General features: G+C 37.8%; 1 protein-coding gene across 1 annotated transcript in view; it reads left to right on the top strand.

The window, feature by feature from the left end:
* erbb4b (erb-b2 receptor tyrosine kinase 4b) overlaps window positions 1-26,182 on the top strand; it is a 438,095-nt gene extending 411,913 nt beyond the window's left edge. Inside the window, exons 22-28 of the mRNA XM_073854619.1 lie at window positions 10,092-10,247; window positions 11,380-11,455; window positions 12,621-12,767; window positions 14,729-14,826; window positions 16,910-17,080; window positions 24,612-24,945; window positions 25,299-26,182. Of these exons, the coding sequence (XP_073710720.1) occupies window positions 10,092-10,247; window positions 11,380-11,455; window positions 12,621-12,767; window positions 14,729-14,826; window positions 16,910-17,080; window positions 24,612-24,945; window positions 25,299-25,960 (1,644 nt within the window). The 3' untranslated portion in view covers window positions 25,961-26,182. The remainder of the gene's footprint in view (window positions 1-10,091; window positions 10,248-11,379; window positions 11,456-12,620; window positions 12,768-14,728; window positions 14,827-16,909; window positions 17,081-24,611; window positions 24,946-25,298) is intronic.
* Window positions 26,183-27,873: the final 1,691 nt, after the last annotated feature.

Genomic DNA, 27,873 nt, shown 5'->3' with positions numbered 1-27,873 from the left:
TCATGAGCACAAAGGACAAACTTTTCAGTTTTTCAATACAACATGGCGTGTAAACATAGCATTAGTCTGTGGAATCTTTAAACAGAAAGTGCAACAGAAAAAGTTTATGAATGTTAAATGTTTTTATGAAATCAAAAGTACACTTTTATAGGCTGCATTTTAACATATTTAGAAAGCCAACCAAACTAATAAGCACCTGATTTATAGTTGTCCCTGCTTTGTGTAGTCCTAAATAGATACTGCACACTATCTAAACTCTGAAAAAAACATTTAAACTCCCCCTTGCCGTTACGAAGAAATATCGACGTGTAATTAAACGGGATTGTTCTTGTTTAGCTGATCAGCTCTTTCATAAAGACATTCGCGTTGTCTTTGGAGTTTGTCACACTGATGCATACAACAATCTGTGTAACTCTATCAGCACATTCACTGCATTAATAGACTGTGTGAGCCATTGATTTCTAATTACACTGAAGTCCACTCTGGGGATAAATATTGTGTGGAGCGGCCATCTTGTGGCTTATTGTAATCAGAGTTGGTATTGATTGGCTGTCTGGGCTGCAGAAGTAATCGGTTTTAAATACACTGGGACCAGAGAATGGGGCAGAACGGCCTGTGCTTTGACTGTGCAATGGGCTCAGCTTTAGTCCAGCAAGAAATGCAGAACAACTAAAGGAAACTGCAGTGCACTGCTGTGAGACAGAAAGACAATAAACGTGAGAGTGCATATTTTAACATGAAGATTTTAAATCTGTGTTCTAGTAATGTTATCAGGCCTTTTGTATGAGAGAATTGGGCTCTGTTCGGAATCTGTGTTAGCTAGTTTGCTACATGGCAAAAGTAAATGTCTTAGGGGACAGTCACACCAAAAGCGTTTATGGCAATTGCAGGCGCCTTTTTTGAATGATATTCTATGGGCAGGGCGCGTTTGCGCGCTGTTTATGCGCGCCGAGCGCCTTGCGCTTTTTTGCCGCCTGCCGCGCACGCGTTTTTGAAGGAGCGCTGAGAGCGGAGAAGCGCCCGACATCATTCGCGTCTTTCCATTGTCCAATCGAATGAGGGGAGAGTCGGGCCTTACGTTGTGGTGAGGGAAGTTTACAGTTGCTTTGAAGAACCGGACTCCACTCGCTCACTCTCTCCTGCGTGTTTGTGCACCTCTTACCCTCAAACAAGGTCAGAGCAAGCACCCTCTTTTTAAAGTTTCTGCTTATATGACAGTTAACAGCAAAAGAGCGCTCACGCTTCAATATTTGATTGACAAGACAGCTGACTCGGTGGTTGCTTAGCAATATGAAAAATATGCTCTTTTTTTATAAAAGGCAGTGCGTCGCGCCTTGCGTTTGCAAGCGTTTAAAGCGCTTTTGGTGTGACTGGTCCCTAAATTGGTATTTTTGCAACATGATCTCAGGGAAAGTCGTGTTATAGTCACGCAAAATTATATTGATTTATTTGTGTCCATGTCAGGAAATTCAGCTTTTTTTCGTGACTTGAGCACGAATGACAAATGCATGTTTTAACAGTTAAGTAATCATGGTTAGGGTTTTAATGACGCGCCCGCATTAATGGCATCAGTTTTAAGAAGGTTGCGGTCATGACGGCGTTGCTCTTGTTCTTTTTTTGTCCACCAATCAAGGGACTTGTTATAATGAGTAAAAAATTAACAAATAAAAAATGAGTAAACTACTGCCCCACCCCCCGATACTATCGCGAATCGCCGATCTCACAGGCTGACGATAGGACTATCTCAAAATGGGGCATATTGCCCAGCACTAATTCTAACCCCAACCCCTAGCAACAATGGTAAGAAAATAGGAAAAAACATTGTGTCTCATTCACCAAGCATGCGTACGCACAAATTTATGCGTGAGATGTACGGATGGTTTTACAAACAAATCGTGATTCAACAAAGGATTTTCTTTTTCCTTGTGGATCATCAAGACTATTTGTCCTCCTAGTTGTCAATCAGGAGTGTTGCGCAATTGCATTTTTTTAAAAAGTGGAGAAGGCGGTTCTTTTCTAAAATTTGAGAAAATCCTTCGCTACACCTTTGATAAACAGGTCTAAGTCTAATTAAAATATTTTTTATTGTTTTAAGCAAAGACTTACTTAATATCAATACTTTGTGACCCTGCCTGTGGAAAACCAGATAAAGTCATTTATTACTGTTTAATACATCCTACAATAAAATCATCCTACATAATGTACTGTAAAACCATTCTATGAAAATCTGGATTTAACAAACAGGGTCACATATATTTGCCAGATGCTTATTATCTAAAGCGACAAGCTATACATTGTGTCTGTATGTGTGTGTTACCTACCCAATACTTCAAACCCACAATCTGTTTGTTTAAGTAGTATAATTGACATAACAGAATTGGCTCAACCAAAAGTATGTGGAGTTTAGTGAAGGGGATTCTGGGATTTTGGGAAGATTCAATAATTTGAAACTTGGTCATTATTTTTGCAGTGCTAGTGGCACATCACTTGCACATTTCTTTAACTAAAGCAGATGTGTGTCCAATAGTTGTGGGTGGTTCCAGGGTCCGCCCACAGCCAGACATAGACATGGATCAAATAAATTTCATATCCGACCATGGCCGGCCGGCAAATTGTTTACGACGAAATGCATTCCAGGACAATCCTATCGACTGAACCTTTGTCTGCTTGCCTTCAATAAGATCATAAATAAGAATGTCAGGGGGGGCGCCTTCGTATTTTCTGAGTGGGTAGTGATTTTCTCCTGAGACCATAATGTATTGCCCTCGAGAGCACTCCAGCTCTCTCTCTCTCTCTCTCTCTCTCTCTCTCTCTCTCTCTCTCCCTGTGGTCTTAATGCTAAAACAGCTGTTTTTTTCCTTGTCTCTCATCAACAAATCACACAGCTGAAATGAGGGAACCATTGCTATAAAGGCACATCTGTGTATCTTCTTTGGTTTGTTTAATTTGCATCCACTTTCGTAATGAACACTAATGATCGCACTGTAGCGTAATACCAAATTTCCTCACTGTCTAATTGTCTCAAAAATCGAGAAGATTATTGAGTGTGCTGCATGCAAGACTCTTGAAAACATGTCTTGTTGCGCTCATACCCAATATAGGCACATCCAAAACTGTTGCTTTTTCAATGACGTATATGCATTTTAAGCAAACCTCTTTATAGGTAGTACAGCTATGCAAAAATTATGATTATTTACCATGATACATACATATTCCTCTCCACTTAAGCTCTGCAAACTCAAAGGTAATGGCATTTTAGATGACAATTAATGTTAATGTAGGCTCATTTATCTTTAAAAAAAAAACCCTGTCAGAGGACCATGTCATTTGCGGGTACCTGAGGGAGGGAGGACAACCGAATGGTCATTCGTACCTACTTTCCATCTCTGCCTGTTAGTGACAGTGATCAATGATTTTGTTTGTGATTTCCTGAGAGCATCTAGGTGAAGGTGTTGTATGGTTTGTGTGTGTCTAGTGTAGCTGAACCAGATTTGGGACTATAATTAAAATCTGTTTGTTTGAGTGGACTGACTGGACCATTGAGTTTGGGCTGGGCTGTCTGTTTGTCCAACCAAAGACAGATGGAGGGTGTGTGAGAAACACCGTCGCCATTCTGTTTGGTGATGCTGGTTGCACAGAAAGACTTTCACAAATTTATCCAGCAAATTGTTCCCCCTCATAAAGCTCATAGTATAAATCTTTTTGAAACAAAACAATTTAAACACAGATCTGCACCCATAAATGTGTGCAATGTGTATCAGTATTGGTCAGCTGAGGCCAAGATTAGTTTCTTACTAGCTAATAGTGTATGTGTGTTTTGAAGGCCCTGTATATCTGGATGTAATAAAGCACCATATGAAATGTGAGAGTATTGGTGGGCGTAAAGAGGAATAACTGATTTTGCCTTCATAATGGACAGAGAGTGTAATCCCCACATCACTAATTTTGGATTACACTTGCTTGCTGCGAAAAGCCTGTGCACACAGTTATGCACACATTTGTGTATTTTGAAGCAGCAGCCGCTCATTTCTTCCTCCACCCTTTATAAGCACCTGTGGACTACAAGCCTTTTATAAGAGACCACTGACCTCAAACCGCAGAGAGACTAAAGGCTTATTGTTTCATTTATCATTTTCAACCAATCACATTCACACAATTCCCATCTGTGCCTTTACTAACCAGAAGCACGGTTTAGTTAATCACCACTTAAAACTGTGCAAGATGCATTAGGTAAGATGATGTTTGGATGTAGATGTAGATAGAAGTCCATTAGATAACATTGATGGTAGACTTGGGGAAGCAGAATTATTTGAAATAAATTGTCCAATTAAGTTGTCTATACACACTTTAAGCTTTCAAGGTCATAGCATGAACAAATCATCAAATTTTTGGACATGAACAAGCTTGATGTACACGCATTGTAATTTTTTCGAACAAACAGTCAAAAGGTCATTTCAGTTTATACATATTTCTGCGCAGTAGTGTTTTTGGGACCAGTCCAGGGCTGGGTTTCCCGATAACGATTGAACTTAGCACTTAAGAGCGCTTTCTACGAGCTACTTTACGAACATTCGTTGTTCATTTACGTGCGTATCCCAAAGATGCATGTATAACGATTGCTCGCAGTTGGGTTTTAAGTGCTACTTACGAGTCGCTATCTGTTTGTCAAGTGCTGAAATGTCACCAATAGAAGGACTCGAATTTTTAGCAGAAGCTTGTTTAGGCTAATTATTTTCAGCCGATGTGCACTAATATTTGTAATATTATTATTCATAATTGTTCAAAGACTTTTTATTTTTTTTAATAATTTGTGCATAATGAAATATTATTTTCCGTATTTAGTTAGGAGTCGTCCCACTGCGAAATGCCCTCTGCATTTAATATTTTAGTTTAGATTATTATTATTATTTGTTTTTATTATCTATGTTAATTTATTATTGTGGATTATTGCATTTTACCGTAAATATTTATTTAGTTTCTTTAATTAGATGCCATTTCCCAAAAAAATTAAAAAAATTTTTAGATGCATCAATCTGTAGGAACCCATTATCAATTTGCTAATACCAACTTTTACCAAAATACCAACAAAAATTTACCAACTTGTACCAAATACGTTTTCCTTCTTTATTAATTTATGTTTAGTCATTTAAATTTCATTTCTCATTTGAATTTTAAATATATTATATTATATATTTAATATAAAATAAACAAAGAAGAACCCAATATATAAATATACATTCAAAACATTACATTATCGTCATTGCAGGAGTGCAATTTGCTGGTTGTCCTGCAGGTGACCTTGTAACACTGTTGTCTTACAATGCACTTATGAATGAACGATTACTCCAAACCACTCGTAGATCTACAATGATTTTCAAGTGCTACTTAAGTTACGAAGCTTTTGGGAAACGGCCCGTAATTGTAAGATGATTCGTACGATCGTTTTTACGATCTACTTAGCCTCACGATGCTTTTGGGAAACCCGGCCCTGCGCAGTAGTGAGCAGGAAGTAAAGCTGAGAAATCAAGCCCCCCCCTCTCTCGCAGAATTCGTATATCACAGCTGTCAATCATGACGTGACACCACCGTTTTTATAGCATTAAATAACTAACTAAAAACAAACTTATATTATAAACAAACACTTGTATTTACATAAGCGTGGTAAAACCTACAGTAATTTACTGAAACCAGCGTCGGAATAAAAGATAATTGAAGTGTAAATAAATTGTTTAGTTGGTCTAAAGTCCCATTGAATAACATGGGGGAGGCGGGGTTTATGACCTATACTGGGACCAGTCACTGGGGGGCGATCGAGACGTTTTGGCTTCACTTGGGAAGTGTTTGTGAGCTACAGTGCAAAAAGCTTCAACATTATTAGCAGATAATAAAATATATATAATAATATCTCTCCCCCTTGTGACTCTCTTTCATACCTAAAGTTTTTCTCTCTTTATCGAAAAACCATCTTGGCAACAAATTAGTCTTTTCTTTATTGATGTTATTAGGCATAAGCGTCTTTAACCTCATAAAAACCCATTGGGTAATGGTTTGACGTAACCCTTCCTGCTATGTATTCAGAACTTGATATGTATTGAAAGATTTTCTTTTTGACAGCTGATGCAGTCATGTAATTTCATTCAAGTGGTCTCGAGTAAGCTTTTAGTCATTTTTAGTCATGGGTCTAGAGTGTTTAGATTACTGCAAACCAGTCAGTGCTCGCATTCTTTTTACATTTAGTTTTGTAATCTCAGGTTTAACTATTATTTTGCAATGATCACCATCTAGTTTGGAATTAAGAGGAATATCTAGCAGATTTGAATATTTAAAAAAATATTCTTTGCATTTCACCTTAAGCATCAAAATCCACTCTTATATATATTATATTCACATTGAAACATCTTCGTCTTCAGCAGACTTATTTTAAATATTTAAAATAAGTATTAATAAAAAGTAAATGTCAGAAAGTGGCATTTGCTTTGTTTATAAAATGTTAAAAATGTCAGGTTACAAAAATTCAGAATGTTTTTTTATGAGATTTCCGTTATATCAGTGTTAAAATTAAGGATATTCAGATGTTCAGATTGGTTGTTTCTTAAAAAGAGCAAATTGAGGCACGTGTCATTTTTTTTGTTTATCTTCATCTTCCTATAGGTTGAATATGTTGTAACTAGGGCTGTGACGAAACATCACGTTCCCCATTAAAAAGACCTGCTTGAAATCGATTCTGTATGGCAAGGCTCCGAATCTGTGTTTCATGCACAGCTTGTGCGTGTACTACGGCTCTGTGACTAGGAAGTCCTTATCAATCTAAAATCACTATGGGGCGGTTTCCCGGACCAGGATTAGCTTAATCCAGGACTAGGCCTTAGTTTAATTTGGAAATATAACTAGTTTTAACAAACATGCCTTACTAAAAACATTACCTGTGTGCATTTTGAGGTAAAACAAAGGGCACTGATGTATTTTAAGATATGTAAGTGCAAGTTGTTTTCAGTTTGGAGTGCTCTTAAAAGTGTTTAAGTCTAGGACTAGTCTAATCCCTGTCCGGGAAACCGCCCCTATGAGTTTAAGTCATTGAGTGATATTAAAAAGCAACACTGGTCAAACACAATCATTCAAAATATTTTTCAAATATTATTCAAATATTTTTATTATCCCTTTAGACATTTCCTGAAATAGCGTTCGTAATGCTACTTCTTCTGTGGCACAAATGTCTTCTACACGAGAGCGCCCTCTGGCTTTTGGATGTGGCGGCATTTCACAGTAATTCATTCAAATTCATTCATTGAGAAAACGCGCATTTGCACGATTAATCGTGCACAGCTCTAGTTGTAACTTACAGATACGTATACATTGTAAAGTACAGATATGTAAACATTTGGTACCAATGTATCTTTGAGATACTAATATGAACTCTTTAGGTGCAAAGGTGTACTGAAAGAGGTATAAAACAGAGGTCTTCAATCATGGCCCTGAGGGCCCACTATCCTGGAAAGTTTAGTTCCAACCCAGCTCCAACACACCTGCATATAATTTACAAGTGATAGTGAAGCTCTTGGTTTGGGTCCCCAGAAGACCTCTGGTTTAAACCACACCCCAATATGTGACACATGGGCCGTTTCTCAATTCCAAGAATGCAAAGAATGGACTTGTGTTCTCGTGGAGACTGGTCTTGCCGGGCAACCTTGGAAGAACGAACTTGGAAGGAATTGAAATGTGCTTGTGCTGTGATCTTCATAAAAATGCAACATAAATTGCTGCATTTTTGTCATTTTTAAATGCGTAAATAAAAAAATATTTAGGCCTAATTTTGCAAATGCTTTGTACGTGTAAATGTAAATTTCAGCAAAACACACATTTTTGTATGTTTATTCCCTTATTATAATGTTTACAAGCTTACCAGCCCTCTTCTGGCTGGTACCTGAACTAAAATTATAATATCAAATAAAAGACGATATGTGAATAATAGACACAAATAATACATAAGACCTAAGAATGCTCATTAGATATACGCGAAATGAATTTTATTTTATCTTTGACATGACACGACTACATTTTGTGACACAATTTCCAATATTATGCAGGTTTTCTGCTTCATTGCCATTTCTTTAAAGATGCATATTTAGGCTATTGTCATTAGAAACGCATTAAAAATATAGTTATGAGTAGCAACTCCTTCCTCACTCATCATTTTGTTGCAATGTCTTATGACACTTCAAGCGGGTTAGGATTGTGCAGGTCCGCATTCATTGCATCCTCAATATCAAGAACACATCTGGGTACTTCCATGCATTCTCTGTTTTTGTGTTCTTGAGTATTGGAAACGGACTTTGATGGTTGATGATGAGAGCGAGGACACAAGAATGCAAGATCGCATAAGAACGCATATTGAGAAATTGCAATTGTCAACTGTGTCTAAAGCAACATGCAATAATGCTTTACAAATGACGCACAGTAGTAACTATAACATCTCTACCTTATATAGATATCATTTTTATATTTTTTATTATTAACAGCTTAAAAGCAAACTGAACTGTGTCCTCATTGCTTGTTTTCTACAAGCTAATCTTTCTCTCAGTAAAACCATTTTGCCACACGCTGTCCCAGCCTCTTCACCAATCACATTAAGATTTAAATTTCATCCAGCCTCCAGCTCAAGGACACTTGAAAGCCTGTTGGAGGAAAGAGCAGAGTGGCTGTTTTCTCACGAATGGAGGCTCACGTCCTGTGAAAGGGCTTCAGTGCAGCCGCTTGGACTTAAATCGATTACGCGCATTGTTCACTCCTCCAGAAAATTGATGTCTGGAGTTTTCGTTGTTTTGCAATACATGGCAACGCCTGAGAAGAGACTCAGCGCTTATCAATGTGAACAATTTCCATGAATAAAACCACAGCGGTTTTTTCTAAGTTAATCCCCCTATGAAGCATCTTTGAAAAGTTATAACAGAGCAAAAAAAGCTGTATGTTTCTAACTTGGTAAATTCACTAAAGTGTTATAGCCAACAACATTATACTCATATAGCTTCTAGGGTCTCTAGACTTTAAATTTAGACTATATAATAATGACATTTTTATTATTTATTTTATTTTATATAATTGTTGTTATTGAGGGTGTAAATGAAATATTATTAAAAAGATATGTATGCATATTTTGCTATTCATGTCAGCAGTAATGTACTAAGTAACATAACGGTGAGTATATATATTCAGACATGTGATATACACTCACCTAAAGGATTATTAGGAACACCATACTACTACTGTGTTTGATTACCTTTCGCCTTCAGAACTGCCTTAATTCTACATGGCATTGATTCAACTATGTGCTGAAAGCATTCTTTAGAAATGTTGGCCCATATTGATAGGAAAGCAACTTGCAGTTGATGGAGATTTGTGGGATGCACATCCAGGACAGGAAGCTCCCACCCCACCACATCCCAAAGATGCTCTATTGTGTTCAGATCTGGTGACTGTGGGGGCCATTTTAGTACAGTGAACTCATTGTCATGTTCAAGAAACCAATTTGAAATGATGTGAGCTTTGTGACATGGTGCATTATCCTGCTGGAAGTAGTCATCAGAGGATGGGTACATGGTGGTCATAAAGGGATGGACATGGTCAGAAACAATGCTCAGGTAGGCCGTGGCATTTAAACGATGCCCAATTGGCACTAAGGGACCTAAAGTGTGCCAAGAAAACATCCCCCACACCATTACACCATTGCATTAATACGAAATTGAACAGGTGTTCCTAATAATCCTTTGGGTGAGTGTAGTTAAACAGGTTATACATGGTAAAAACATTGATCTAAATGAACTCACTTTTATGGCTTCAAATTGGTCCACATGATATGATGGATCTTTTATCATTACACTAATGCAAAATTACATGAAGAATGTGTTTAGGTAATGGAAGGTAATGACGGTGTCATCAGACATCATGTGATTGTATTAGAAGATAACACTGTAGATGATCATTCTAAGCAGTGATTTTAATCACTACACAACTGTTGGATTATTCCTACTAAATGATGATGAGCATTATTTCCTAGTCTGTTGTTTTGTGTGTAATTGTGTGTGTGTTGTTTTCAGGGTATGATGTACTTGGAGGAGAGGAGACTTGTGCACCGAGATCTAGCAGCCCGAAACGTCTTAGTGAAGTCACCCAATCATATCAAGATCACCGACTTCGGTTTGGCTCGTCTCCTGGATGCAAATGAGAAGGAATATAATGCAGATGGCGGCAAGGTTAGTGTCACATGACTCCAGCAGAGTAAATGGCACGCTTTTTTTACTCTTTTGTGTAGCGTCTGTTAACATATGCACTTTGTGTTGAAAGAACACATGTTTTTTTTAGTACGGCTTTTGAGTCATCATTACCAGATTGTTGTGCTTAATATTCATCCTGTGGGTTTAAAAACACAGTCATGAGTAACAGGCTAATTATTGGTGTTCTACTACCCCTTTGTTATAAAACCCCCAATCCTACAGCAGGTGTTAATTTTCGGTACTTAGATGGTCCTTTAAAACATGCGGCTTGGTATGCTGTTATTTTGCCAAGTGATTGCACTCAGTTTTCAACAATCGGATGATAAAATAGGCAAAACATTTTCAATGCATTGGAACAGGGATCCAGTCTTGTTGCTCAAATTTTAAGGTTATGGATTCGATTCCCATGGCACGCATATACTGAAGAAATGTGTAGCTTGAATGCACTGAAAATGCTCATTTACACTGATCCAAGAAATGCCAACAAACAGAAACTAACTAATTGATTTTAAATGAGTTAATATTGGCGTTATACACTTTATTTTGACTAGAGATAAGTTGTTATAACTTATAAAATAAAGTCGAGACCTTTGAACCTTTGTCGCTTTGGATAAAAGCATGTGCTACATGCATAAATGTTAATGTGCAACGTAAACTATACAGTATCTAGGGATCAGAATATTGCATTAAAAAGCGGGTGGGCTCTTTTGTCTTGGGTCATCGACATTGCAACACCTGGGCAATCATCCACACCACTGTTACTCTGTGGCATCAAATTTTGCATGAGCTTACTTTATAATTTGTGAAAAAAATATGGACTTCTGTATTTGCTTAGCTCGGCATGATTTTCTCTCGCTGTTTGGTACCTGCTGCATCTTTTTATTTCAACAAACTTCCTGGCCCACCTGCTGCTGCTGCTGTGTCCTTGTATGCGCTCCATTTCACATTAATTTGATTTTAGCCATCTGAATCTGCTGAATCGTACATTGGCTGCCATAGTGAAATAGACAATGCTGCAGAAATGTGCCTAATTCCTGAATTCATAGTATGGGAAAAACAGAACACCTAAGCAGTAGGTTTTATTTAAAATGTTGCCTTCTTTTTGTGTTAGATGCCTATAAAGTGGATGGCCTTGGAATGTATACACTACAGGAAATTCACCCACCAAAGTGATGTCTGGAGTTACGGTGAGATGAGCCTATATTGTTTGCATGACTTTATTTTTCAGCAACATAAATTATAACATAAGCCCGGTTTAAAAATAAGAAAGTTAAATGGTTGTAGTTTTTTTACACTTTTATCTATAGACATAATACTTTTGACACTTTTGAAAATATATATTTGGAAATGAATGTTTGGATTTAAAAATTTAAATAATGCAGATAATGCTGTTTAACCGTCTTATTTATATTGAAAAGTGGACAGAAAAAATATTTGCATGACATATGATTTAAAAAGACCACTTGAAGTTCATGCTAATACAACTGATCTACATGCAACCCCAAAAAATCATCAGTAACTCACACCACACCTGAAATATTTTAGTCTCAATACATCTACAAACAGTCTTTAAGGACAGGTTCGGTATTTTACACTTGGAGCCCTGTTTTCGGATTGTTTATGATGAAATAGAACGGTTTTGACTGAAATTTGGACATATGGTGCTGGCCCGATAAGTGCACTGGAACAATCCTTCCTAAAATGCATTAAATTTTCGTTTACAAAGACGTGAAACTCACCGAGTCGTCTGGATTTTTCACTGATATGCTCACACAAAAATTGCTGCAAAAGATGCTTTCCATCAGGTGTTTTAGCATTCATTGTAAACTTGTGGACCTATTTTTCCAAACGCCTCACACCCGTATATTCTTCTGTTGAGAGCTTGAATAATAGACACTCCAGCCCAGGTGGTGCCGATAATCCGGCTTTGCCAATTGCAAGAATAGAAACAAAGTTCCTGGCGCGGAGTAATATCGTACCTCACAGCACATCTAATACAAGTCAATGGAGTTGGACAAAAACTACGATAAAACCGGTTGGAAAGCATCTTTTGCAGCGATTTTTGTGTGAGCATATCAGTGAACACCCCTGATCACTCGGTGAGTTTCACGTCTTTGTAAACGAAAGTTTAATGCATTTTAGGAAGGATTGTTCCAGTACACCACTGTAGAGGTGGGAGGCGATAGAACAAACACCCGAAAATTCCCGGGCCAGCATCACATGTCCAAATTTCAGTCAAAACCGTTCTATTTCATCATAAACAATCTGAAAACAGGGCTTTAAATGTAAAATACCGAACTTGTCCTTTAATACATCTACAAACAGTTAAAAAGTTTATTGGATCTTCTTCAGGAGTGACGATCTGGGAGCTGATGACATTTGGTGGAAAACCATATGATGGAATCCCAACACGAGAGATTCCCGACCTTCTGGAGAAAGGAGAGAGGCTTCCTCAACCTCCCATTTGCACTATTGATGTCTACATGGTCATGGTCAAATGTAAGGCTGCTTTGCCTGGATTCTCACCTGCACAATTTAATTTTTCTGTTCTTTACACCCAACCCTAAAACAATATTTTGTAACACTTAAAGGGGTGTTCATAAGACTGCCATGACACCTTCATAATCATGACATGACACGTGCCATAAACATGAAGGAGATTTTGTGCAGGTTTATGACAACTAGTAAGTAAGTAAAATAAGTGTTATTTGTTCAATTATGTCACTTTTAATGCAAAGATGACATTGTTTGAGATGTCTTTGTTATGACAACTTGACATTAACCAAGACAACATAACTGACCGCTTTTTACCAGCGATACAAATTGAATTTGTCATTAAAATGTTATTAAGTGTTAATACTCTGTCATACAGTTTTATAACAGCGTCATTAATATTTTTCTTGACCTCAACTACAGTGGTACAAATATAATTTGTGGTTAAAATGTCATTAAGTGTTAATACTCTGTCTTATACTTTTATAACAGCGTCATGAATATTCTTCAATTTATAATGTTTTTTTTTTTAAGTTTCCTCCAGGTGTTTAAGAAATAAAATCAATCATCCAATAATAGTAATAATTAAAATTAAATAAATTATGTTGTATTGCATTTGGAGACCGATTTACCTCAAATTAAATGATAACAGTACAATAATTGGTTAAACCATGCAGCGTTGGGTCCATATCGCTGGAAAAACAGTTAATTACTTTAAATTAATTAATTCAATTAATTAAATGTTTTGTTCGTTTTTTCTTCTATGTCAGACAATTTCAGAACCCTCTGTGTGAGGAAGAACAGGTTCTGTTGTCAGTTTTTTATGTAAAGTATAATCTTTTGACGTGTCTGTTGCATTTTGTTAAGGTATTTAAAATTATTTGACAGTATTAACACATTGACATTTTGATCAGGAGTTCAATTTGTGCCACTGTGGTTGAGGTCAAGAAAAATATTCATGACACTGTGCATAAAACTATTTGACAGGCTAATAACACTTAATGACAATCATTTCAATATCAGTTTAATGTAATGTTAACCCATAAAGGTAGTTTCTTAAGTTTGATAATTATTCTGATTTGTCATGTTTATGACAGATTCATGAGAAGTTATGATGTACTGGTTTATGTCAAGTTGTCATAACAAAGACATCTCAAACAATGTCATCTTTGCATTAAAAATGACATATTGAACAAATCACACTTAATGACAGTTGTCATTCATTTGCATAAAATATGTTCATGTTCATGACACGTGTCATGTCAGTCTTGTGTACACCCCATCAAGTAAAGTGTTACCCAATATTTTATTTATTTACAATTATTATTATTATTATTTTAAAGGTTTTGCCATTGTTAATAAATGGCAACATTGTTGTTAATAAATTGTAACACTTTTCCTGCAATGCTGTATAACCAGGAATATCCTTATATTGTGATTAAGCACATCCGTAATATGATATACATAGTGATTATTAATATGACATCTATTGATTGTGAATAAAAAAAAATATTTGCAGCTCTCACGCTGATGTGATTTTGTCATGGGTGTCATGGAGGGATGTGGGGTCATAGGTCATCATCTTTCATCACTGTAGATGTAAACAAGCAGTGATGCAGAAATGATGTTGTTCCTCTGGAGTCTGAGTGACAGTAGATGGCCACATTTCTCACCTCTTGCCATGTTACAGAGCACAAACACATGACCCTCAGAGACGATCTTATTCAGTTCTTGAGAATGACATTATACAATTCATTAAAATTCTATGCCTTGCCTTTTTCCATAAGTACATATTTGTTTATTTTTACAAATTAAGGGAAGCTAAATTATTTTTTTTTCTTTAAAAGTCTAGTAATATAAGAAATAAGCTCACTGCATTGTGTAAGCTCCCCAAAGTAAATCTTCTGTGCTTTGCTGTCCGCTGTTTACATCTAAAGATATCTGCTACTGTATATGTGCTCCTCCAGGCTGGATGATAGATGCAGATAGCAGACCCAGGTTTAAAGAGCTTGCAGCAGAATTCAGTCGAATGGCAAGAGACCCACAGCGTTACCTCGTGATCCAGGTAAAAACCTTGCAACTAGTGTTGGTGAAGCATTGAAATAACTAAGGTTCCCATCATTTAAACACTCAAAAAAAGGCAAAAAATGACCCCAAGCTGTCACTAGGGCAGTACCCTTTTACTCTTTTCTCGCCATTGACGACGAGTTAACTTGTCAATTAAGAGAAAACGCTTCCTTGCCAATGACGAATATATTGACAACTTCTTCCGCAACTTATAAAACCCAGAAGTATCGCCCTAGGGTAAACAGCTGTGTGTCCGTGTATGCTCTGAATCTGTTCTTAATTAAAAGTCCTTCACAAAAATGGAATTATCTCAGCGTTTTGCTCAAAGTATGGTATTTATGAAGAAACCTGCCCATATTTGAGAGGTACTACAAAGAGAACTAATGAAGGTTGGATGAAACAGGTTTTTTTTTTTTAAAGCAGATGGTCTCTTCTGATATATTGTATGTTTATATATTTAAAGACGAACACTTTCTGGAAGGCAGTCAACTTTTGTTAAAATCATGAAAAATGCTGGCGCTGTCTGGCTGCTTTTTAAAAAACGCTGGTGGGGAAAGAGTTAAAAGGGTCCTAATATGTACCATTTAGGTTCAGATATGTATACACTTAGTAGCCTACCAATATGTACCTCTGAGGTACTAATATGAACTCTTTCATCTAGGGACCAATTTTTAACACTTTATTCTGACAATGTAGGTCCTACAAGATCATAATATCTTCACTAAGGATTAGTCCATTTTCTTAAAAAAATCCAGATAATTTAACCACCACCATGTCATCCAAAATATTGATGTCTTTCTTTGTTCAGTCGAAAAGAAATTTTTTTTTTTTTTTTTTTTTGAGGAAAACATTCCAGGATTTTTCTTATTTTAATGGACTTTAATGGACCCCAACACTTAACAGTTTTAATGCAGTTTAAAATTACAGTTTCAAAGGACTCTAAACGATCCCAAACGAGGATTGAGGGTCTTATCTAGTGAAGCAATTGTCATTTTGGCAAGAAAAAGAAAAAATATGCACTTTTAAACCACAACTTCTCGTCTTCCTCCGGTCGTGTGACGCGCCACCGCGACCTCACGTTATACGTCATCACGTCAAGAGGTCACAGATGACGTATGCGAAACTATACCACGGTGTTTACAAGTGTGGAGAAAGAGGACCGTTTTGATGTTGTTGTATGTGGAATGATACTAATTAATGTCTTTGTGTCCGTTTATTGTTTAAAATAGTTCGCAAATGTGCGTTTCATATATTTAACACATGACCTTTCACAGCATTACGCAATTATGTGAGGTCGCGCTGGCACATCACACGACCAGAGAAAGACGAGAAGTTGTGGTTTAAAAGTGCATAATTTTTATTTTCCTTGGCATAAATGAGAATCGTTTCCCTAGATAAGACCCTAATGCCTCGTTTGGGATAGTTTAGAGTCCTTTGAAACTGCAATTTTAAACTGCATTAAAACTGTTAAGTGTTGGGGTCCATTAAAATGAGAAAAATCCTGCAATGTTTTCCTCAAAAAACATAATTTCTTCTTGACTGAACAAAGAAAGACATCAACATTTTGGATGACATAGTGGTGAGTAAATTATCTTAATTTTTTTAAGAAAATGGACTACCGTATTTTCCGGACTATAAGTCGCTCTGGAGTATAAGTCGCATCGGTCAAAAAACGCTATCATGAAGAGGAAAAAAACATATATAAGTCGCACTGGACTATAAGTCGCATTTATTTAGAAAATTATTATTCTTTTGGGGGACATTTTGTTTGTTAAGTCTTTTTCCATTGTCTTTAAGTTAATGTTTCCGTTAACAGTTTTTTTCAGGGGTAGGCTACATGAGCAACATATAGCGCCCTCTCATGGCTGTAGATAGTAATGTTTTTCTTTGGTTCATGTTAGTCTGTATGAATTAATTTTGACATATAAGTCGTACCTGACTAAAGTCGCAGGACCAACCAAACTATGAAAAAAAGTGTGACTTATAGTCCAGAAAATACAGTAATGCTTAATGTCAAGAGCCATTATGTTTTATCTGTCTGTAAAATGAATCATATCTGAAGTCGATGATGTCTGTTCCAGGGTGATGATCGCATGAAGCTCCCCAGCCCCAATGACAGTAAGTTCTTCCAGAGTCTGTTAGATGAAGAGGAGCTGGAAGATCTGATGGATGCTGAAGAGTATTTGGTCCCACAAGCATTCAGTATTCCTCCACTGGCATATACCACCAGATCACGAATGGACTCCAACAGAGTGAGTTTTCCACTAATTTTCACACGTATACCCTTTAGTCGAGTGATTTAACACACCACGGTCTATCTGAGATTTGTGTGATCAGCTTTTCTTCTTAAAAATCTGTATTATTTTTAAAATGCAGTAGGCGGGTTTAATTTTAGGCTTGCAATATACATAAACCCCATTCACCCAGACCTTTGGTCCCAGAAAATACCCGTAAAATTGCCAGACAAGCGTCTGTGTGAACACAAACTTGTCCCGTTAATCTTCTGGGATCGTTGCCGGAAAGAGGACCTAGTCAGATACACGGATAACCCTCTGTGTGAACAAGAAGCCGAAAGAATGCCGTAATGGGCGTGACGTAGTGAGGACGCGCGCTTCATCACAACAAAAGTTATGGTTCAGCTCCTTAAAACGAGAGATAACATGCATATAAACATTCACCACGAGAAATATTGCAAACTATATTGATGCAGTTTTCAGGAAATGATAAATGAGACACATAAACAATGAGACAGGTGCCGTAGTGTGGACGCGCGTGTCATGGCAACATGAAGTTGGTTCAACTCTTTAAAATGAGGGATTTACAACATTAACTACGAGAAATGTCAGCAAACTGGACTGAAGCAGATATCAGGTAAGTTAGCTCGTTACTTACTGCGTTGAAACAGCTAGAGGTCATTCAGCAGCATAAAAGAATATCGCGTCACATGCTCATTTGAGCTATAATAAACGAAAATACCCGCGCATCATCCCAACAAGATATATCGTTCAGTTCCTCAAAATGCAGGTTTTAAATGCATATAAACAATCACGATGAGAAATGTCTGAAAACTGTATTAAAGCAGAGATCAGAGAGCTCATCAAATATCCACTCTGAAGCTGAGATCATTCACCAGCATTAGAAGGGCGCGTCATGCACTCCTTTATAATCTTATCATAAACAAAATTGCGCGGTTCTTGGAGAGAGAAATAATATATAATATGCAAACTTCAGACGCTGCGTAGAAGAGAGGGCGGGACTTTCAATAGGTCACGTGTCTTTCAGGACCATCAGATGCCGGGTAATCATGGCAGTGTGAATGAATAAAAAAATCTAAGGATCCCGGAAAAATCCCGGATGCCTTTCCCGTGTATTTTACTGAATGTCTGTGTGAAAAGGGTTATAGTGTACCCTTTCCCATGGCTATTGTTGAGTTAATGTTTTAATGATTTTTTTCCTTTTTGTGTATTTTGGAATAATGCATCAATGTAGTCACCTGCTTTCACAAGCATGCCACACTTCTGTATCATTCATACGCAGTATGGTCTCTATTTTAGCTATATAACAAAACAAAAACAAATACACCCCATCTCCTGATACATGTCTATTGACTTACAGCTGAACCACAGATGAATTGAAGAATCAATGGGCCAAAAAACTACTGTTTAACTGAGCTTATTTCGGTTTTGAAAACAGCTATTGAATTTGTTGTTTCAACGATTTTGTGTTTTATTTATTTTTTAATCATGATGTTATTAATCCCACAGAGTCTTCAATAGCAACCCATTTATTTTTTACTCCCTGTGAAAAGAGATTTGAGAGAATCAATCGGCTTTGGTGGCGCTATTCAGGATAAAATCACATTGAATCTGGAGAATGAGTCAAATAATGTCAGAGATAATATTAATATAATGTATGTTCGAATCGTATAAAGGACAAGAGGTCACGCAGATATATTCATGCATTTACACAATACATCATGCATATGCATGCAACCTTCGAATTTACATATTTTAGGAGACCTTTACAATTTAAAGCACTTTCCTTTCTCATTCTATAAACGATGCTCTTATTTATTGCTTGTACGAGGCTGAATTGAGTTTTTAAATGAGTTTATCATCCGACTGACTTCGACCTTGGGGTGGATGGATGCTCCCACAGGCTTTAGCCAATTAGGTACCGCCTACAAAAAGCACTTTGGAAAGCCTAGCCCACATACTGCTGCTGACAGACTCTCATCCATCTTTCCTAATGCTAACCTGTCCACCCCGAAATATAAAATTCTGAATGTGATGACAGCCGAAAAAAGGCCGTATCAAAAGCCTCATTCATAGCAAATAATGCCTGCTTGTTTATTAATGGTATTACGTGGTCCAACGTACTAATTATTTGTATTTCAATATGCATTACGTTTTTTGAGCATTCCAACATCAGCAGTCTTGTGTTTGTGTGACACGCATTAAGGCTTTCATGTGGAGCGGGAAAAGTCGGCACCACATGTGTGCCTATAATGGGCTGTTGCTGGGCTTTCATTACAGGGGCATGCCAGTGTAAATACCGGATCCTCACTAAGGAAAGATGATATTTGCCCATAGACGGGGAGTCCGGAGATGGGTATTTGCTCTCTGTTTGTCAGCCATGAGCATGTTATTAACTCTTCGTCTGTGTGGCAGAGCCAGGAAAGGACAGCCAATCAGAATGCAGCTTGGTGGCTTCTCCCAACTCATAACTGTAACTTACACATGGCGAAAGCTGTGTATGATATTCGCCCTATTGTATAGTGCACTATGTAGGGTGTCGGCCGTTTTACTTCATTCTCTCATTTTCGCTCACTTCTTTCCCATATAGTGAACAAAAAATGTCTTTCACTATATAGGGAGTAGTGAATGTAAACAGATAAGTGGTTTCGGACACCACAATAGTCTTAATAGTTGTGAGAGCGAGTAGGAGGGTGGTGTGATGAAACGGATCATTTTTTGTCTAGACCGCGTTTGCTAACCATCTGTGCCATTTTGCATTCTAACTTGCGTTTTGTTTTCGTCTGACTGGGAGAGAAAAGAGAAAAGCGGGTGGTTTGAATATCAATGAGGGAAATCAATCCTTCAGAGGCTCTTTGGAACATTACAGAAATCTTTCGCCTGCAGTTTGCCGTATAAACTGAGATTTGGGAAAACAAAACTCGGCCAAATAACCCGAGTAGCAGATTGAAATATTAGCTCAAATTCATATCTAATCAGAATGCTTTAAAGTTTGGGTTTAAGAGTATAAGCACATTTGTGAATATGTATGTGTCCATTTGTATTGTAGCTGTGCTTTGGGTATTGATGTGAGTTTTATTGTATATAAAAGCTACTTTTACAGATTCAGAATAAGGTTATTGGCAGCATTTGTTAAAAGGTTTGAGGAATTTAGCAATCCATCCTATTATGCATGTACCTTAAAGCTCGGTGGCTTGACCAAAGTTCAATTACATTCATCCAATGTAAATTTAGATCAGTTTTATAAGATTGGTTAGCCTGGGAAAACCCAGACAAGTTCCGGCAAATTTAGATTTGCTCTGCAAGTAAGGCCCTGTCCCAAATGGCACACTCCGGACTTGTGGAACTTTTCAGAGTCCACACTTTGATGACATCATGTAGTGTGAACTCCTTCCTTCCGTTGTCTGATTGGTTTGATTGCTCTTTCGCAAGGACTTCTGGGTTGGTAAAGTGCGCGAAGCCTGATGAGCACACTTCGGAGTGTAAAAATGACAGATGGGACACCCTACGGACTCGTAGACTAAGCGAGCATGCGTAATTTAGGTCCACGAGACCGAAAGTCTACATGAAGTGTGCCATTTGGGACAGGGCCTAAGGCTGGCAAAGAGCCCATTCAAGCCCATTTCTAATCTGTTGAAATCGCAGCACCAATCAAAAGGCGGGCTTTACACAATGACGACAGCGCAGCGACGGTGAAGCAGATTTTGTACATTACAAAGATGGATTCCGCCGTGGAACATCACTCGTTCGAATCAGCTATCGCATCTGTGTTAAGCAATTTAAACTTTTCCTTTTCATTTAACCCAAGCAAAGAAAAACACTCGAAGCCTTCATATCTAATATGTCATCTCGTTCATCGCTCTGATTGGTTTTAGGTCTATCCAATTGCGATCAGAGGCATTTGAGTGACATCTGTTGGTAACGTCCCTTTGGAAATTATTTGTCTATAAAGCTTTGCCAGACCATAACTCAGTTACTACTGAGAATGGTCTGGTTTTAACCAGGCTAAAGATTAGATTAGTAATATTGAATGGGATAGTTCAAAAAAGTTATTTGTAATGAAGCAGAAAACAGGAGCATCATTGTCTTCCATAGTAGGAAAAACAAATACTATGGGAGTCAGTGGTGCTGAGAAACAGTTTGGTTACAAACATTGCTCAAAATGTCTTCCTTTGTGTTCACCATAACAAATAAATTCATACAGGTCTTGACATTACATTCAGACGGGGCGAAAGTGTTAACACTTCTTATTTACTTTTAATGGGTGACGTCATGCGTTGCCGGACTGAATTGTGGATCCATCAACGTCGTGTCACTGCCGTTGCTCGTGGCAGAAGTTGAAAATTTCGTAACTTACTTTCTCAGCTCGCCAATGCGTGCATCAGCCAATCAGATCGCCTTATGCAAATAACCTACTGCGAGCCAGCCAATTACATTTATGCAAGACCGGAGCATGTGGTGCGGCCACTGTGATTGGCTGTTGGCCACGCTTCAGACAAGTTTTCCTTCAACCGTTAACGATTTTGCCCCGTGTGAATGTATCGTAAGGGTAAGTAAATGATGACAGAAATATTTTAGTTGAACTATACCTTTAAAGGATTAGTCCATTTTCTTAAAAAAAAAAAAAAAAATCCAGATAATTTATTCACCACCATGTCATCCAAAATGTTAATTTCTTTCTATGTTCAGTCGAGAAGAAATTATGTCTTTTGAGGAAAACATTCCAGGATTTTTCTAATTTTAATGGACTTTAATGGACCCCACACTTAACAGTTTTAATGCAGTTTAAAATTGCAGTTTCAAAGGACTCTAAACGATCCCAAACGAGGCATAAGGGTCTTATCTAGCAAAACGATTGTCAATTTCGGCAAGAAAAATAAAAAATGTACTTTTAAACCACAACTTCTCGTTTATATCCGGTCATGTGATGCGCCAGCGCGACCTCACGTAATTGTGTAATGACGTCGAAAGGTCACGTGTTACATATATGAAACGTACATTTGCGGACCATTTTAAACAATAAACTGACACAAAGACATTAATTAGTATCATTCCACATACAACAACGTCGGAACTGTCTTCTTTCTCCACACAGTAAACACTGTGGCGTAGTTTCGCATACGTCGTCCTTGACCTCTTGACGTGATGATGTATTACGTGAGGTCGCTCTGGCGCATCACAGGACCGGGAAAATGAGAAGTTGTGGTTTAAAAGTGCATATTTTTTATTTTTCTTGCCAAAAATAACAATCGTTTCGCTAGATAAGATCCTTATGCCTTGTTTGGGATGGTTTAGAGTCCTGTATAGAGACTATATATCTAGTAGTTAATTGACAGTGAGGTCCGCTCCATGGACAGAATAGAATAAAAAATAAAAATAGAAAATTAAATAATTTCATTAAAATATAACATAGAATAGTATTTACATAATAAAATTCTATGTGCAGAACAGTATACTGAAGACTTAATAATAAATATTGACAATATTAATGTACAAGAGACTAATATGCAAACAGGTTGTACACGGTTGATACTGTGAATTATAATAAATTCTAAAAGAATATGCCATGTACAGTACCATTAGTGTGCCATAAGATTTTGGTCATACTGCCCACTCTTCTATGCGAGTCTAGTTTTACATTCGCTGTAACAGTCTTAAGTTGTCTGTTTCCTCTTCATCAGACAAGTACTCTCTCCGACAGAAGCCTTCATTCACAGCAATGAGCTCGAGAGTGATCAAAGAGAATCGTGGGTGGCTGCTAGAGAAGAGAGGATGGAGAGCGAGAGCTAGATGAGATGATAGAGAGAAAGCGAGATAGATGAGATGGGTGTTTTGTGCTTAGTGGTGACACAGAGGAAATGTCAGGGCTAAAGGAAACAGACATTAAATTCAGGACACAGACAGTGTTTCTCTGGGCACACAGAACACCTGCAAAATTACAGAAGATCGAACAGAAGAGTACCAAATGGTATTGTGGTAATGTTTTTGCTTTAAAGGATTAGTCAATTTTCTTAAAAGAAAAATCCAGATAATTTACTCACCACCATGTCATCCAAAATGTTGATGTCTTTCTTTGTTCAGTTGAGAAGAAATTATGTTTTTTGAGGAAAACATTCCAGGATTTTTCTCATTTTAATGGACTTTAACAGAGCCCAACATTTAATACTTAACTCAACAGTTAACAGTTTTTTTCAACGGAGTTTCAAAGGACTATAAACAATCCCAAACGAGGCATAAGGGTCTTATCTAGCGAAACGATTGTCATTTTTGACAAGAAAAATAACAAATATGTACTTTTAAACCACAACTATCTACATGACGAGAAGTTGTGCTTTAAAAGTGTATATTTGTTATTTTTCTTTTAAAGTCCATTAAAATGAGGAAAAATCCTGCAATGTTTTCCTCATAAAACATAATTTCTTCTCGACTGAACAAAGAAAGACATCAACATTTTGGATGACATGGTGGTGAGTAAATTATCTGGATGAAAATGGACTAATCCTTTAAAGTACTAAATACCATGGTACATGAAAATGGTTTTTATTCTGTACAGTGTTATAGATCAAAGGACCATGGTACACTCTCAGAAATAAATGGTACAAAAGTTGTCACTGGGACAGTACCTTTTAAAAGGTTTACGCCTTCTAACGTCTCATAATCGGTCCTCATTTATGTCCAAGAGACTCAATAATAATCTTTTACATTTGAATCCTTTAATTTTTATATTTAAAAACGTTTGTGTGGTTTATAGGCACATATTACTAACGCGATATTTAAATAACAAAAACCGTATTGCGCCATTGACCAGGTTTTAGTTGGTCAATGGTGTAGTCTAAATAGCAATCTGCCAACAATGCGCCTAAACATTTGCTATTTAAACAACGTGACATTGGATGTGAAAAATATAACTGCGCTGGCCTGAAACTAGCAAAAAACACTAGCGTTGCGCATTGGGCTGCATTGCGCCGGGTGTAAGATAGGGCCCTATTAGTTCCAGTCATAGCAGCCCAGTCTCCTAAAGATGCGTATAAATAGCACGAAGTGTAAAACTCGTGCAGTACATACGCCAAATTCCACTTTGGCGTGCATATGATACGCCAGTCCTTCCCATTCACTTAAACAGTGCATCTTTTTTGTCGTTTTAGTTATTGGTTTCTCAATTTCTTTGCTATTTTTACCACCCATTTCGCTTGGGTTTAGGGTTAGAACAACTTTTTGTTATATAAAAATGACATCCTAACCCAAACCCCAACTCTAACCCCAACTCCAAGTGACCATGGCTTAAATATGGACAAAAACATGGAAAAACCTGTATATTAAATAACCTCATTAAGCAAATCTAAAATCTAACCCTAAACCCAAGCGAAAATGGTTTAAAAGACAGAAAACAATTGAGAAATATCACAGATGTTCAAATACAAATATGCTGTGTAGTCATTTGTACAAATATAACTTAAAGTTGAATCTCCCTTGGGGTAAATGTGCATCTGGTTGATTATCACTGCATTGTTAATTGTTTTTCTTCAGAAACCAGTTTGCATACCAGGATGGAAGCTTTGGCATGGAGGAGATGATGGCCACTATCCCTCGGGTTGTGGCTGTATCTGCAGTAAGCCCGGCTTGTTCCTCTCAGAAGCAATCTGTGGCCCATCAGGGGGCCTCAGGGTCCTCGGAGGCATTTGAAGACAGTCGCTGTAATGGCACGCTGAGGAAGAAGGCTTCACCCAGGGCGAGCACCGGGGAGGACAGCAGTGGTCAGCGTTACTGCGCGGATCCAACCATGATGCTGTGCGAGCGTGGAGCCAGAGCTGAAACTGACCAGGATGGATACATGGGCTCCATACAGGACAAAAAGCCCACGGGTAATTGAAATAAACTGTAAAGCGAGCAGAATTGTTAAAGAAGCCTAATTGTATAGGGCTCGCGGAGAGTTCGGTCAATACTTTTGTAAACTATATTGAAGTTCTTTATCTGAAAGTTTTCATGTCTTAGTCACTCATGCTCAAAACTTTGATTCAATCCAGGTCTTCAGAGATAAAGCCTAGAGTGCTAACATCTCTCTGAGTCTGTCAGAAAAATCTGCCGAGATCAATGATACTGTACTTGCCGTTACCTTACAGCACTAGCTTGCAATCAACAAGATGTTCTCACTTTGTACGACTCTTAAAAAGTCTTGTTCGGCTCTTCACTTTTCCTCCTCTCTTTTCTCCTGCAGATTATCTTAACCCCCCTGTAGAGGAGAACCCCTTTGTCACCCTTCGCAGAAACGGAGAGGTCCACAGTGCCTCCAATGGGCAGCCCAAGGTGGAGGAGGACTACGTCAACGATCCGCTTTACCTCAACACCTTCCATAACTCCGGGGAAAAGAGTCACGACGTCCTGAGGAAGAATGGAGTCCCTGGGCCTCATGCATCGGCAACAGTAGCATCAGCTAATTCTGGCGCTTCGAAAAGCCAGAATCTTCCCCAAACAATTCAACTACCAGCACCCACTACCCATATCACACCACAGCCTCTATACCACGGCCAACCAAGCATCTCTACACTTTCAGGCCACACCCTCCACTCTGCCCATCCTGGACACGTCCTCCATCCAACGCACACCCTCCATCCCACTCACTCCGGGACCATCATGGTCGACAAAAAGCCCAAAAAGACATTCGACAATCCTGAGTACTGGCAGCACAGTCTTCCGCCCAAGGCAACTCTCCATAACCCCGAGTACCTGCAGGACTGCAGCACACGCTTTTTCTACCGGCAAAACGGTCGGATTCGGCCTGCCGTGGCCGAGAACCAGGAGTACCTGTCGGAATATGCGCTAAAGCCGGGCACCGTGTTGCCACCGCCCCCTTATCGCCAGAGGAACACTGTTGTGTAGCAACATCTGCCAATTGAAACGAAAGACAAAGTGGGAAATATACAGGTAGAAAGAGACCATCTAAAACGTTATTTTCACCCTGGCTCTCTCACACCAGCATCCAGATGTCTCCTATCCTTTCCAAACTGGATTTAACGCTAAATTTTCAACGACCTGTGTAGGCTTCTCGTCCAGAGGCGTGACATCTGCTTGTGTTTCCTCAATCTGATCATCATTTACACCTGTTCCCCTCCCACCATTTGGAAAGCTATATAAAAATACTCGTCGCATCAAATGGTAGATGTTACATTCATTGCAAGAGGTACCTGTATTTTCTGTAAGTACGAACCTAGTGCCACATGGTGTGGACATTTGGACATAAAAACAAAAATGCGTCATTGATTCGTTTTAAACAGCAGAAAGGAGCCATTCGTTTGTGCAATGACAACAATTTCGATCTTGTTTTGGGTTGAATTTTGATTTAAAACTACTACAGTATGATCTGTTGTAATTTATAACTTTGAATATTGTTGTTAAACAAGTATAGTTTACTTTAGATTATATGAGAAGGCAGATATGGCGTATGCAGGGCCATCATCAAGGGTAGACAACCCGGGAGTGTCCCTGTAGCAGCTCAACGTTGGTTGAGCACTGCGTTAACAATGTAAAAGGTCATGGGTTCGATATAAAGGACCACACATACTGATAAAATGTATTGCTTGTAATGCACTGTAAGTCGCTTTGGATTAAAGCGTCTGCCGAATGGGTGATTCTCACGAAATCCAGACTTAGAAGGTGTTCAGCATCAGATTTTTTTAAAAGCCCTTGAAACTATTTTTTGCACATATAAGATTAAGGTCTGAACTAACTATAAACGTTATTTTTTGAGGATTTAAAAAATATTTCCTATAGAATTATTTGAATTTTTTAGATTATCATTTTCAAAAATTGTCATTACCGCAACATGATATTACATGAAATATATGCATTTACAAACTCATGTTTCGGTAATGAGAACTAAAAAGTTGTCTATGTACTATGACAAAAAAATGTCAACTTTTACCTGGAGAGAAAAAATAAGAACTACTTACCTGGTAGCCATCTTGAGTGTCACGGTCAATTATGTCCCTTTCAACAATCTTTTTTTTTTTTTGAAAATGTTAGTTCCTTGAGGGCTTAAACAATAATTGAAAATTGTTGCGGAGAATAAGAACAATTTCTTGGACACATTTGTATTCCTTATTATTATTTACCAGTGATCACCAAATACCACATGTTTCTTTACTGTAAATGTTTATAGGATAACATGCACTGAAGCTTTTTATATTTTTAGATTTTTTAATTAGAAATTTTTCCATGTCAAAGAACCCAAATCCAGTCATGGACACGTTGCGGTAATGACAATTTTTCCCTTAAATGTGGAAAAAACAACAAAATTGGTTTGAATGATGTCATTTGAAATCATGTGCAAAATAGTACATGAAGAGATGTTTGTAACTGTATGCTTCTTATTTTGATAGCATAAGTCTAATTTCGCGAGAATCACCCGAATGCATAAAAGTAATGTACATGAATAATAGCCAAACTCTTGGAGAAGAGGCGTCTTGTACTGCGGTTTGGAAAGAAGGACTTGAACCAATGATAGAAGATAGATTTCAGCAATGGCCCTGGTTGTATGTTAAATCCTGTTAAATCCATGGTTTGTATTCATATGTATTATATCGCTCAAGCAAGGCACTTTTATTTTTCATCTTAATACTTGTGAGCCATTCTCCTTTCAATACGCAACAAGACTGGATATATTTCTTATGTGGTAACAGTCCACGTTAGACTTCTGAGCAGCACACATGTAACAACATGTGTAAAGAAAAACAGATAAAGAGAAACACTCCACGCTGAGAAAAACTCTCATATCAGCCTGTTTGCGAAATACA

Source organism: Misgurnus anguillicaudatus, chromosome 17, assembly GCF_027580225.2.
Source record: "Misgurnus anguillicaudatus chromosome 17, ASM2758022v2, whole genome shotgun sequence".
Lineage (NCBI taxonomy): Eukaryota > Metazoa > Chordata > Actinopteri > Cypriniformes > Cobitidae > Misgurnus > Misgurnus anguillicaudatus.
Note: the sequence above shows the minus strand (reverse complement) of the source record. Positions and strands in the feature narration are given on the sequence as shown.